Here is a 14,762-nt window from a genome sequence, read left to right on the forward strand (position 1 = left end):
GGCAGAGGGGTCAAGCTGGGGGATGTATGGTCTATGCTCAAGCGAATGAGTGGGAAAAGGAAGTCAGCTTTAATACCAGCACTAGTAGATGGGGAGAAAATGGCAGTGTCAGACAAAGAGAAGGCTGATGTATTAGGTACAGCATTTGCTGCAGTTCATAATGGGGAGCACATTGGTGAATTACACAGGCAGCAGAAAGACCGCATATGCAGAGAAAATGAGAAAGTGAGAGAGAAGAAAGAAGATGACATGTCAACGTTGAATATGGACCTAACAAGCCCAGAACTTAAAATAGCCTTACAAGGTACAGGGTATACAGCACCAGGACAGGACCAGTTATGTTATGCCATGTTCCGGCAGCTACCAGAGGAATCTTTAAAAATGGTGTTGAGACTGTTTAATAAAATATGGAGGGAGGGAACTCTGCCCAGTGGCTGGAAAAGAGCAATAATATTGCCATTTAATAAACCTGGGAAGAATCCTAATAATCCTAGTAACTATAGACCCATAGCCTTGACGTCTCACTTATGTAAATGGATGGAGAAGATAATTGTTATGAGGCTGTCATATGTTCTGGAACAGAGAGGGCTATTTAATAATTCTCAGAGTGGATTTAGGAAAGGACGATCCACAATGGATGCTCTAGTTAGAGTTAGTAATGAAGTAGAAAAGACAATGAAAATGAAAGAGTTAATGATAATTGTATATTTTGATATAGAAAAAGCATATGACTCCATGTGGAGGGATGGGTTGCTTATCAAATTAAGTAGAATGGGTATTGGAGGGAGATTATATAACTGGATTATGGACTTCTTAACAGGAAGGAAATTTAATGTCAAGGTTGGAACAGAAGTTTCTAAAGATTATAAAATTGAAAATGGTATTCCCCAGGGAAGTGCAATCAGCCCTGTTTTGTTTAATGTAATGATTAATGACATTTTTTCAAAGTTAGATGGATGCATCGAATCAGCGCTATACGCAGATGATGGGGCCATATGGATGAGGGGAAAAAATGTGTCACATGTCTTCAGGAATATCAGGAAAGCAATAGAAAAAGTGGAAAAGTGGTCGTATGAATGGGGGTTCAAAATGTCAGCCAGCAAGTCATGTTATATGATCTTTACAAACAAGCGTAAGATTGACAATGAGAAGTTAACACTTTATGATCAGCCGATGGAGAGGGTGAATGAGTTCAAGTACCTGGGCCTATATCTAGACCACAAATATACATGGAAAGCACACATTGATTATTTGGCAACAAAGTGCAAAAAGGTTATTAATTTACTACGGGCTGTAGCAGGCTGTGACTGGGGGGCAGATAAAAAATCATTAATTGACATATACAGGGCAGTTATGAGGTCAACAATAGATTATGGCAGTATAGTTTACGGAGCAGCAGCTAAAACTTCATTACAAAAAGTAGACAGACTGCAGTATAGAGCACTGAGAATTTGCATAGGAGCCATTAGGTCAACACCCATAAACGCAATATTAATAGAAGCAGGAGAGACACCACTGGATTTAAGAAGGGATAAACTGGCACTTACATACTGGATAAGATTAAAAGGGAGTGGGGAAGAAAACCTTACAACGAGGACAATAAAGGATTGTTGGGAATACTCTAAATTCCAGAGACATGGGTTTGGGTGGTCAAGGGATGAAAGGTTGAGAAGATATGGAATGGAGACATTAAAATTCACTAAATACACACCTATGAGTAACATACCTCCTTGGCTATTCCCAGAAACAAAAGTAGACATGAGCATACTGGAACGGAAAAAAGAATGGAGAATGAACGAAGTAGGAGGTAAAGCAAGTATTTACCTGAGAAATAGTTACTACAACTACCTGGAAATTTACACAGATGGGTCAAAAAATCAAAAGGATTGTGTGGGAATAGGTGTATATATCCCTGAGTTTGATGTGAATATCTCTAAAAGATTATCCAACCAACTATCAGTATACACAGCAGAAATGGTGGCAGTCTACATTGGGTTACAGTGGGTGGAAGAGGTTAGTCCTGATAAGGTGGTGGTATGCACAGACTCAATAGCGGTATTAGAAAGTATAAAATCAACAACAACGTGCAGAGAAGACATACTCATTGACATTTCTCACAGTTTATTAAGATTACACAGATGTGGCATAGATGTTCAGTTCTGTTGGGTACCAGCACATGAGGGAGTAACAGGGAACGAGGCTGCTGATAAACTAGCAAAAATGGCTCTACATAAGGAAATAACATTACCAGTTCCACTAGGAAAAGGAGAAGGTAAAGCAATAATTAAAAAGAAAGGAATGGAAATATGGCAGAAAAGGTGGGAGGAAGATCAGAAAGGACAGGGATATCACAAAATACAAAAGACTATAATAACAAAGAATTATACTGAAAGGAACAGAAGGGAGGAAACGGTTATAACAAGACTCAGTCTGGACCACACAGGACTAAATGGCACCTTGCATGTAATGGGAAAAAGGGATAGTGATAAATGTGAGAACTGTGGAACAAAAGAAAACGGTGAACATATCCTAATGCACTGTAACAGGTATAAAATAGAAAGAGAGCGGCTACAGGAAAAAGTGAGAGAGGCAGGACGTGAGTGGAATTTGAAGGGGATACTGGGAACAGAGGGAGAGGGGGTGGAAATCACCAGAAAGGCACTAATTCATTTCCTAAAAAACACTAGGCTGATAAACAGAATTTAAACCGGGCTAAATGAAACAATTTCACACACTCTTGTACAGTAGGTGGCGGTATGCACCTGAAAGTTGCTTGCGATCCGCCAATAAACTGAGAGAAGAAGAAGAAGAAGAAGACCCACGCAACAGCAGCGGAAATGATGAGCAGAGTCTGGTTCCTGACGGACGGACAGAGGAGGAGGACGGTTCTGTTGTTTCCTTTCTTTTTCCTCTTCAACAATGTCTAAGGTGAATCATCTGAGAGAGTTTATCGGTCAGCGACTAACAGCAGCTGCTGTAGAAATATTGTCAGTGTTTGAAAAAAGCATCTTGGAGTATGAAGAAGAGCTCGACCGTCAGCGCAGACTGTTGGACCTCGCCTGGAAACCTGAACTCAGACTCCACAGAGTCGGTACGTAACCCTGGAAAGTTGAATGAATGAACACATGAGTATGACTCCTACAAGATCCCTTTGTTTCCAGTTAAAAGCCGTGGTGATGAAGCAAACGAACTAAATGGGAAACTCCCCAGCTCAAGCAGCTGCTGATGTGGGATTCGGAAACATCCCGAACTAACTTGTTGTTCTGTTTACTTGGTGCTGCCTTTCATGCTCCATTCACACTCTGGACCAGACTGAGATTTCACACTTTATGAATGAATGAATTAATTAATGTTTATTTCGAACATGTATATAAAAAATAAACAGTAACATCTTCATATTCACATATGTTGGAAAAAAGGAGTAGGAAGAAGTCTACACTTTTTCCTAGTTCCTACCCCTTTATAACTCTATGAATTTACATTATTGCTATTATTATATCTACACAATATCCATATAAATATAGTCTTTATAAATACTATGTAAAACATGCCTATTACCACATAATTATCCATATAAGTATATAGAACATATAAATATTACATGAATATTATATCAATATATAGAAAATACAAATATTTTATAAATCTATATAAATATACACTATATAACTACATAAATATCCCTATAAATATATATATGCTACATACCTAATAAATATATAACATATATTACATAATTATAACTATCCCTCTCAACATATAATATATATACATAAATATCCACATAAATATCTAAACATATCTTAAGCAAGTATAATATACCATTTTTCCCTATTTTATTTGTTTCTCACACTCGTTACCCCATTTCCTCTTCCATGTACCTGTTTATAAATAATTTTTTGTATCTCTTTTTAAACAGATTTATGTTAGTACCTTTTCATTTCCAGCTCCAAACTGTTCCACAGAGTCTCCACAGTTCCATATGCACATGCTGCACATTGTTGTTCCTACTTTATGTTTTCTAAAATGTAGTTCTCCCCTTAGATTATAGCCCCTTTCTCTCTCAGTGAACATTCCTCTCATATTTTTTGGTAGTAGATTATTCCTTGCTTTGAACATTATTTTCGCTGTTTTGTATTTAACCAGATCCATACATTTCTTTAGACTTAATCGTTTATTTTGTAGAAAAGATGCAGATCACAGTGGCTCCGTGTAAGATGTGAGATGACACTGGCAAAAAACCAGATCGTTGGAGGATGTTCATGTAGGAGTTCATATGCAGGACTTGTAGTTAGATCGTAATTTTTTTTTATTTATTTATTTTTTTCAAAAACTTTATTTCACAAAAACTTGAAGTTTACAAATTATATATCTTCAACAGAACATAGAAATCACATTTCATGCCAGGGGGGATAAGAGTTTACAAGAAAACATTCAAATGAGCACAGATATTAATAGTTTTGATCGCCTTTTGATTAAGAGAAAATGGAATGGAGTCGATGTTTGAGCTCATTGTAATAAGCAACAAAAGAGGGTTTTCTATTTGTAAACTTACATTTGTGAATGTGAAATTTTGCCAACAGTATGACGAGGTTAATAATGAATGTTTCATTGGGTTTTGCCTTAATCCTGTCAAAGTCAAAGAGTCCAAACAGCACATCCCTCCAAAACAACTTGTATCATATATATATATATCAATCCAGGGGTTTTGGACAATGGGGCAGATCCTGTAGCGGAGCCAGAGGGGGGGTTAGGGGGCGGGCTCCCGGGGCCCACAAGCTCATAGGGCCCAATGATAGGGCCCCGCCTTGTGTGATACGTTCATATATAATCGTAAATTGTAGTCTATAATTACGATAAAATGTGCATTGTGCGGCCAGTGTAGGCTAATTCTTGTAAAAACTGTCCTGAACGCATCGGGGCTGTGAGCCAACGCTGATTGGCTGTAAAGCCTGATTTATGGTTCTGTGTTTAAAAACGACGCAGAGCCTACGCCGTAGGGTACGGCGAAGCCTACGGCGCAGGGTACGCGGCGACGCGCAACGTACGTGCGCATCGCCGCATACACTACGCCGTAGGCGCTGCGTTGGTGTAACCATAAATCAGCCTTAACAGTTACAGCCAATTTTCCGACTCGGCAAATTTGCTGCCATGAAGGAGATGAGCGCTAAACTTTAAAAGAGGACTAAGCATGTACAAAGTTTTATGGAAGAGTCAACTGCCATTGGTGAGTCAGTGTAACCTTCATAAATAAGTTCTTTATCAGAATGTTGTGGTAGCTTTGACCACCTGCCTATTTGAATGAGCTTTGTGTTGTTGTCAACTAGACAGCTGAGTCTATTCTCTGTTATAGAGCTCAGAAATGATGTTACAGACCGCTGTATCTATATCTATCTAAATAGATTGTGTAATTTTAGACCAGTTATGTTTTTTTTGTATTTAAGCTGTATCAAAAATGGAACTGAGTCAGTCCGTGACTATCTGAGTTTTCATCGCCATGTGATTGACAGCTGTCAGGCCTATGTGTGTGTGTTCTTCTGAACAAGTTTGTGTGACTATACTCTGCTTTCTGCAGCATAGGCCTATAGGCTTGCTTGGCTTAAAAAAAGTGAGAATAAATGTTGTTTGATGGGTAGGATGAGGTGTTGTCGAACGTTAAAATGACTATCATAAGGGCCCATCGAGAATGCTCCGCCCCCTCTGTACTGAGACCCACACTCCGCCACTGGGCAGAGCCAAAATAAATGAGTAATTGTTTCAATATTTACAGAACAGAAAGCACATTTCACCTCAATGTCTATTTCAAACCTTTTAACAATATGATCATTAGAAGGATAAAATCTATGAATTATTTTAAACAATATTTCTCTAACTTTGTAGGTCAACAGGTATCGGTTGGGTAAGAACCAGACCTTTTTCCAGCCAATATGATCCATGTACCTATTCCAGTGTGAGACCACATAAGGAACTGTGGTGACATCATGTCTAAACAAGAATCTAATCAACTTTTTGTTCTTACCACAGTTACAGGACAAACAGATTTTGCCAATTGGAGTATCAGTCAATGATAACAGGGATAATTGTTGGGTTTCCTCTCTTGGTTGAGATCTAAAAAACATGCAAACACCAGAAGGGATTGCTCCAAATACTTTTGCAAAGTCTCCAGGTGACACAGGAATATTGTATTCTGCTAGAAACTCATTATAGGAGTAGAGAAGACCGTCCCTGTTAAACAACTGAGCTACATATACAATGTTGTTATTAAACCAGTACTCAATAAATAGGGATTTATGTTTAAACAATATGTCTTTGTTGTTCCATATGAGGTATTTGTGGGGTGAAAAGTTGTTTGAAAATAAGAGACCATGACAGGAAGGCCTGACGGTGAAAGGGAGACATTTTTATCAGGATTTTATCAATATTGTAGTTACAGGTAAAGAAAAAGTTTAATCCACCCAGTTTTGACAGAATATGGATGGGTAGACATTCCAGATAGAGTTAGGATTTTTTAAGAATGGTTTCAACCAATTTTATCTTAAATGTGTTATTTAGGGTGCAAAAATTTAGAAAATGAAGTACACCATTTTCATAGTCATTCATTAAAACAGATTTTTTTTCAGATAATGAGTTCTATTTTTCCACAAGAAGTTGAGAAGCAGCCTGTCATTCTGAGTAATATGTTTGTGGTCCAAGAACAGAGACAGAGATGCATATGTTAACGTGATATTCCTTCCGCCTTGGTGAGTAGAACTTTACCTCTAAGAGAGAGATCCCGTAATAGCAACTGGTTTAACTTTTTTTGAGTTTTTGGATAATAGGATTGAAATTCAGTGAAGTTCTTTTTTGTTGGTCCTTAGTTATTGTAATACCCAAGTAAACAACTTCATTTTTGTCTGGGATACAAATTGATGTTTTATCAGAATCCTTAATGGATATAATTTCGCATTTATTAAGATTCAGATTTAGGCCAGAGGCCTTGGAAAACTCATTTATGGTGTTTATTGCAATAGAAACTTGATTTTCATCCCGGAGAAAGAGTGTGGTGTCATCTGCTAGTAGATCAGACTTGTTCCCGGTGCATGTTGGACTCCGGCAGGGCTGCCCTTTGTCACCGGTCCTGTTCATAATTTTTATGGACAGGATTTCTAGGCGTAGCCAGGGGCCGGAGGGGATCCGGTTTGGGAACCTCAGGATTTCATCTCGGCTTTTTGCGGATGATGTTGTCCTGTTGGCTTCATCGGACCGGGACCTTCAGCATGTGCTTGGGCGGTTTGAGGCCGAGTGCGATGCGGCAGGGATGAGAATCAGCACCTCCAAGACCGAGGCCATGGTTCTCCACCGGGAAAGGGTGGCGTGTCTTCTCCGGGTGGGGGAAGAAGTCCTGCCTCAGGTGGAGGAGTTCAAGTATCTCGGGATCTTGTTCACGAGTGAGGGAACGATGGAGCGTGATATTGACAGACGGATCGGTGCAGCGTCCGCAGTTATGTGGTCGATGTACCGGACCGTCGTGGGGAAGAAGGAGCTGAATCGAAAGGCGAAGCTCTTGATTTACCGGTCAATCTACGCACCTACCCTGACCCATGGTCATGAACTTTGGTTAGTGACCGAAAGGACAAGATCGCGGATAAAAGCGACCGAGATGAGTTTCCTCCGCAGGGTGGTTGGACGCTCCCTTAGATATAGGGTGAGGAGTTCGGTCACCCGGGGGGAGCTCGGAGTTGAGCCGCTGCTCCTTCACATTGAGAGGAATCAGCTGAGGTGGCTTGGGCATCTGTACTGGATCCTCCTGGACGCCTCCCTAGGGAGGTGTTCCAGGCATGTCCCTCCTATCTAGGGAGGTGTTCCAGGCATGTCCCACCGGGAGGAGACCCCGGGGAAGACCCAGGACACGATGGAGAGACTATGTGTCTCGGCTGGCCTGGGAACGCCTCGGACTCCCCTCGGAAGAGCTGGAGGAAGTGTCTGGGGTGAGGGAAGTCTGGGCATCCCTGCTGAGGCTGCTGCCCCCGCGACCCGTGAATGGATAAGCGGCGGACGATGGATGGATGGATGGATGGATGGATGGATGGATGGATGGATGGATGGTTAACCAGTCAGCAAAAATATTTTCAATGGATAACAGAAGGTTTACATTTTCTTTCTTTGCGTTGTAACCATAAATGTTGAAGTTATGTAGATTAACTCATTATATTCAATAACCTGGCAAATGAAGTGACCATCTGGATCGCATTTTGTGATCAAGACATTTCCTTTAAATCTATTATTCAAGGTGGCAACCCCTGCTGGGCGCTAGGTCCCATGGGACAGCCATATAGTATTACCCCATTGAGACCTCCAGAAGTTAGTATTGTCCATAGTAGAGTGAGATTCTTGAAAATAGAAAATATCTGATTTGAATTGTTTTGCAAAAAGAAATAATGGTTATCACCCCCAAGTTTTCCATTCTATTCAGCTCTGTTTCAATTTTATCTTTTAGCGCGACAGGTACTTTCCTGGGAGCATGTACTACTGGAGTGACATCTGGATTCGTCACAATGTGATATACTCCTGGTATGCAGCCTAATCCAGTGAATAAATCCTCTTATTCACTTAGGATGTCACTCTTTTTTAAGCGCATGCAATCTTTTGACAAGCCCCATTTTCTCACATGACTCTCCTCCTAGAATTGCAGGTGCATTGTTTTTTATGACCTCAAACTCCATGTCATACTTTTTATCTTTGTACTGACATGTCAACATGACTTTACCTTTGGCTGAAATGTGGTGTCCTGAATAAGAAACAAGCTTGGGGTGAGATTTGCTCACCTTTCAATCCAGTCTCAGCATTCTGAGGTCTTTCATAGAAATTACGTTGCAATCAGTCCCAGTGTCCAGCCTGACTTTCAAAAATTTCTTGTTGACAATCAGATCTTCAAGCCACTTTTCTTTCTTTGAATCCACTGCATCGATTTGTGAGACTTGTTTTTCTGCTTGGATTGTGCCAATAAAGAAGTCCTGATCATCTGCCTCGGCCTTGTTTATATGTTGCACTTTATGATTATTTGTGTGCTTGCGTGAGTTGCACATTTTGGCATAGTGATTTTTTCCGTGGCAGGCTTTGCACACTTGTCCATAGGCAGGGCACTTCCTTGGCTCATGCCTGTAGCTGCATCTTGTGCAGTTTCCTTGAGTTCTCATCTTTACATTCTGTGCTGTGGCACCACTGTCTTTCTGTTTGTCACGTTGTTTTTGCTTAGTGACTTTATTGACAGGAATTTCAACCTCTTCATGTAGACTTTTTAGCTGACTCCGACTCAACTCACTGGCTCTGCAAATGTCTAATGCTTTATTTAGCATGAGGTCCGGTTCTCTCAGTAGTCGTCCTCTCACTTGGTCATCTGTGATTCCACACACGATTCTATCTCGTATCAGTGAGTCGGTGAGGTGCTCAAACTCGCAGTGTTTCACTTTCTTTTTTAAATCAGTCACATATGCATCAACAGTCTCTGATTATCCTTGCGCTCCAATAAAGAACAAGTGCCTCAAATGTGTCACATTTTTCCTTTGCTCACAATGTTGGCGTAAAAGTTCTTTCAATGTATCATAGTCATCTACGTCTTCATCGAAGTCAAAAGTGTTATATACCTTTAATTGCTTCGTCCCCGGCCACATGTAGGAACGTGGCTCTTTTCACTGCATCAGACTTTTCGTCGATTCCCCTGGTGACGAGAAACAGTTAAAATCTCTGGATCCAAACTCTCCAATTTTCTGCTAGATTTCCTTCTAGGCTTAATGAGGTTGGAGGGTTCATCTGCTCCATTTTGTCTTCGTATATTTGTTTTACTTCAAGTTTTCACTCTGACACCATGTTATATGACGCGGAAGAAGCCATTTCTAGAACAACAACTTTATTCTTCAACTGTCTCGATACCAACGCAGTAACACAAGAGTACAGTCACAGTGCCGCAGAATGGTCACACAGAGTAATGCACTTGTTTTCAAATATACTACATAGATGAAGGGGAAGACCGAAGGTTCAGGACAAACTTTAAACCTCACAAATACAACCAAACAATCAACACTGGGAAGCACTTTTGACTTGTTAAAATCCTATCTTTTTGTCCATTTTTGTAATTCCAGAACTCCCACAAGAAAATGTTTGTAAGGTGGAGGAGGACGGGGTTTTCAGTGACTAGCACCTCGAAAACCTGGAGAGGAGCTGCAGCCCGGACCAGGAGGAACCAGGGCATCCACAGACTACAGAACTGGAGGAAGACTCCAGCGGTCAGGAGATGAAGCACGAGGACATAGAGGTGGATGTCTCATTGGTCAATGTCGCTGATGTGAAAGTTGAAAATGATGAACCAGGACCAAACTGTGGCCAGCTGCTGTTGCACACTTCTCCTGAAGCTCAAAACAAAGATGAGGAAGGGGCTGAAAGTTTACGCTCAGACTCCAGTAAAACTGCAGATCCGGAGGCAATGAGACACGGTGACCACGAAAATGCTGCTGTCCCGTCAGACAGCAACTGTAAATCAAAGCTGACCAGGACCCACACGAGGAAGAAGACATTTTCTTCAAGCACTTGCAGGAAAGAGTTCAGTAGTAGTATTTTAATGGATCACATGAAGATCCACACTGGCGAAAGGCCGTACCTGTGCAACACCTGCGGAAAAACCTTTACTAAATCATCACATCTTAAAGACCACATAACCACGCACACGGGCGAGAAGCCCTACATCTGCAAAACATGTGGAAAAAGTTACAGGCTACGTTCCAGCCTGGTGATTCACTCGAGGACCCACACTGGTGAAAGGCCGTACCTGTGCAACACCTGCGGCAAAAGCTTTACTACATTATCAAATCTTAAAAGCCACATAACCACGCACACCGGCGAGAAGCCCTACATCTGCGAAACATGTGGAAAAAGTTACACAGAACGTTCCAACCTGGTGATTCACTCGAGGACCCACACGGGCGAAAGGCCGTACCTGTGCAACACCTGCGGAAAAAACTTTACCAAATCATCACATCTTAAAAGCCACATAACCACGCACACGGGCGAGAAGCCCTACATCTGCGAAACATGTGGAAAAAGTTACAGGCTACGTTACCACCTGATATATCACTCGAAGACCCACACTGGCGAAAGGCCGTACCTGTGCAACACCTGTGGAAAGACCTTTATTCAATCATCAACTCTTAAAAGCCACATAACCATGCACACGGGCGAGAAGCCCTACATCTGCAAAACATGTGGAAAAAGTTACAGGCTACGTTCCTACCTGGTGGATCACTCGAGGACCCACACCGGTGAAAAGCCGTACCTGTGCAACACCTGTGGAAAAACCTTTACTCAATCATCAAATCTTAAAAGCCACATAACCATGCACACGGGTGAGAAGTGATATTTGTGCAAGACGTGCTACAAAGGTTTTAGCCGCAGAATTGATTTGCTGAGTCACATGAAAAATCACCCGGAGGAAAAGTCTGGTGACTCTTGACAAATGAAGCTCATGTTGTCGTCCTCCGGGGGCAGCTGTCCACTCCTGTCTGACCACAGAAGAAGAACCCGCAGAAGTCCAACCACCACCTCCTGTGGCTGATGAGCCTAATCCCCTCCCCACAAGGGTTGCAGGTTCAACCCGGATTTATGCTTCTCCGTCAACTTGACGCAGAGGGAATGATGTGGTTGTGTCGTTTTTTTTTTAAAGTTCTGCATTGAGTTTGTTTGAATCCCTGTTCCTTCTTAAAACTGTGTTATTTGTTGCTGTTGGTAACTTGCCGTCTCCACGGTGCAAATAAAGAGCTGTTAGTAGTGCTGAAGTTTCTTTAAAACTAACAGTTTATTTCGTTCATCTACAAAGCCTCTCTCACACGTCCTTTTTCCCGTCTGTTTCTTCTTCACTCACATTCTCTTTGTAAAGTTAATCTGCAGCTCCATGTTGTTAAACTCTCTCCATCTACTCCGTTCAGAGGTTAGTCCAAGTTGGATATATTTACATGTTCAGTTTTTACCATGTTCCTGTGAAAAACATAAAGAAACTTCAGAGAAACGAGGACAAATGAAGAAACGCAACCATCAACACGTCAGAAACAGAACAGACAACCATCTGTCGCCATTTTCTAAACTTTAATGTCTGCAGCATTAAACAAAAAACCTTGAAGATTTCAGAAGTCATTGCAGTCAGATACGATTTGCTTTTATTTCCCCTTTAAAATGTTTTTATTGATTTAGAAAACAAGAACATTTGGTTTTCAAATGAATGAGGAAATGAGTGTAATGTGGGATACACATCACGATACTTGAGTCAAGATACAATACGACTTTGCGGTATCCAAATTTTGCAATATATTGCGATGTTATACACAGTTCGCTGAAAACTGTAAAAGGGTTTAAGCATTTTAAAATCTGAGCTGCGCGTACATCAGATTATCGTGTAATTCATGGGACAAACTAAGTCAAAACAATGTAATTCAAATGATCCATGCTGTGTTATTGTAACTATATAAGCTAAAGTTACAACATATCTGTGTACGTTTTTCATATTATTTACATAATATAAAATTAACAATATTATTGAATCACATGTATAAAATCAAGTTGTACTAGATTTACAACTCGTCTGACACATGATTTATTCTAAAGCTGATGTTGAGATCCGTGTTGAAGCTGCAGATCTGCAGGTTGGAGAGCAGGAAGAAGAGGGAGGATCATCGGGATCAGATTCCAGGAAGAGGACTGACTTTGGATTTAACCCTTTTATATCAGACATCCGTTTAGGAGTAAATGTCTTTTTACCTCAACTCATATGTAGTCAGAAATAATCATGAAAATGTAATTAAGTTTTCATTTTAGATGGATGAATTATTTTTTTGTTAATTCTGGAATATTACACTATCCATATGTAGAAAGAGCAGCAGTGCCCCCTGGTGGTGAGTTATAAAAGCTCAACATAAACCCAAGAGTGAACAATCTATCATAATAATAATAAAAACACAAATAAAAAAAAGACTTCAGTGCATCAAAAAGAGGAAAGTTTTCAGTGACGCAGATTATTGGTACAGCGTGATCAGTACAACCAGCATTTAGCTCAGAAAACAATGTTGAAAGAGAAATGTCATCAAATGAAGTTGAAAAGTGGAGATGCACTTTTGTCCTTTATCCTCAACTTCCTCAATCACGTCATTTTGATCCAGTTTGTTATTTCACTGGTCTTGGCTTCATGAAATGACACATCCAGGGACAGAAGCCGTGCATAGGTGTTCATCCTGTCCAGGTGTTGGAAGGTGAAGTGAAGCCGAAGCCATCGCTTCATCCACTGATCTGTTGGCACGGTAGGAAAACTGATAGGAATCCACTGTGTCAGGAACCATGGAGTTGATGTGGGTTAAAAAAAGATGATCTGCTCTGTTGGTCTCTGGAGAAGGTTTAATGAAAATGTCTCTCCACATTTCTAGTCCATGAAAGAAGGCAGATTTTATGTCCATCAAATGCAGTGTCCATTGTTTTTGATAACTTCCTGCCACAAGGAGCCTCAGAGACTGAAGCACAGGTTGGAGATTCCTTCTGTAGCAGAAACTTGCACTTCCTCAAAACCTTGTGCAACAAGCCTGGCTTTTGGTACCAGTCCATTTTCCATCTCTTTCAAAGTGCAAACTCAACGAGTGGAGATGCACTTTTGTAATAATAATTAAAATAATATGATAATGGAGGGAGGACTTTGCTGTTTCAGAGCTGAGACCACTTGCCTTCATGGAGAGGGACATGAATTCCTTCATGAATAAGGACTAAAAATAATGTAAAAGGTATTTGGAATATATTGAACGATGCCATTAGGAAAAGTTCAAGACAGACTAATTATCCACAATATTTAACCAATAACGATGAAGTCATTAATGATATGAATGAGGTGGTTAATCATTTTAAGGTATTTTGTGAGTGTTGGACCAAAGCTGGCAGAAAAATGTGTGATCCTGGATCAGCTGATGGATGGAAGGAAACATTAATAAGTAGAAATCCAGATTCAATGTTTCTCACAGCTGTGGAGGAGAGAGAAATCATAGATATTGTAAGTAAATGTAAAAACAAGGTGTCAACTGACTGTGGTGATATGACAATAGTCAAAAAGGTTATTGATGGATTGTTAACTGACATACAGCTGTAATCAGTCACTCAGAACTGGGACATTTCCAAAAAAAAAAAGAAAACTGCAAAAGTCATCCCACTGTACAGAACTGGAGACAGACACCAATTCACTAATTACAGGCCTGATTCTTTACTCCCAACATTTTCTAAGATCTTAGAAAAAGTATTTATTTACAGCTTGGACAAATTAATGCCAATCAAAAGGCCACGCCCCTAATTACGCATTAAACTTCTTGCTTTATATAATTCCAACCTGCCACAATACGAGGAAAAAGAGGCTTCAAACCCCTGCAGAAAACCTGTGGGTGATTCATGCATGAATGAACCGTCATTCTGAGTTTGGGGGTTAGTTTGGGATCTTTATTCCCTCTAGTGGTTAAATGTTGGAAACTGCAGCTTTAAATGTGTCTTGTATATCTATATATTTCACACCAAAATCATGTTAATTGATCCTCATTTCCTTCCCTGTGTTCCCTCTGGTCGTACCATCCGAAGTTTACCTTCCCTCTGACTTAACTTACTTTTTTATTTTAATGCCAAACGGTGACTCATGAGTCCTGCATGTGCACGTCAATAATAAATCCACCGACTGGAAGCGCTGAACTAAACCAAGTTGGATATTTAAATGTTTTAAT

General features: G+C 40.5%; 2 protein-coding genes across 2 annotated transcripts in view; one reads left to right on the plus strand and one right to left on the minus strand.

Moving 5' to 3' along the window:
- LOC133440368 (zinc finger protein 37-like) overlaps positions 1 to 14,762 on the minus strand; it is an 801,383-nt gene that overhangs the window by 102,530 nt on the left and 684,091 nt on the right. The window lies entirely within an intron of this gene.
- On the plus strand, positions 2,866 to 11,947 carry LOC133440352 (gastrula zinc finger protein XlCGF8.2DB-like). Its single transcript, XM_061717595.1, has 2 exons — positions 2,866 to 3,091; positions 10,119 to 11,947. Exon 2 carries the CDS (start codon positions 10,271 to 10,273, stop codon positions 11,384 to 11,386), a length of 1,116 nt encoding a protein of 371 aa, XP_061573579.1. The 5' UTR covers positions 2,866 to 3,091; positions 10,119 to 10,270; the 3' UTR covers positions 11,387 to 11,947.

This window comes from Cololabis saira, chromosome 3 (assembly GCF_033807715.1).
Source record: "Cololabis saira isolate AMF1-May2022 chromosome 3, fColSai1.1, whole genome shotgun sequence".
Taxonomy (NCBI): domain Eukaryota; kingdom Metazoa; phylum Chordata; class Actinopteri; order Beloniformes; family Belonidae; genus Cololabis; species Cololabis saira.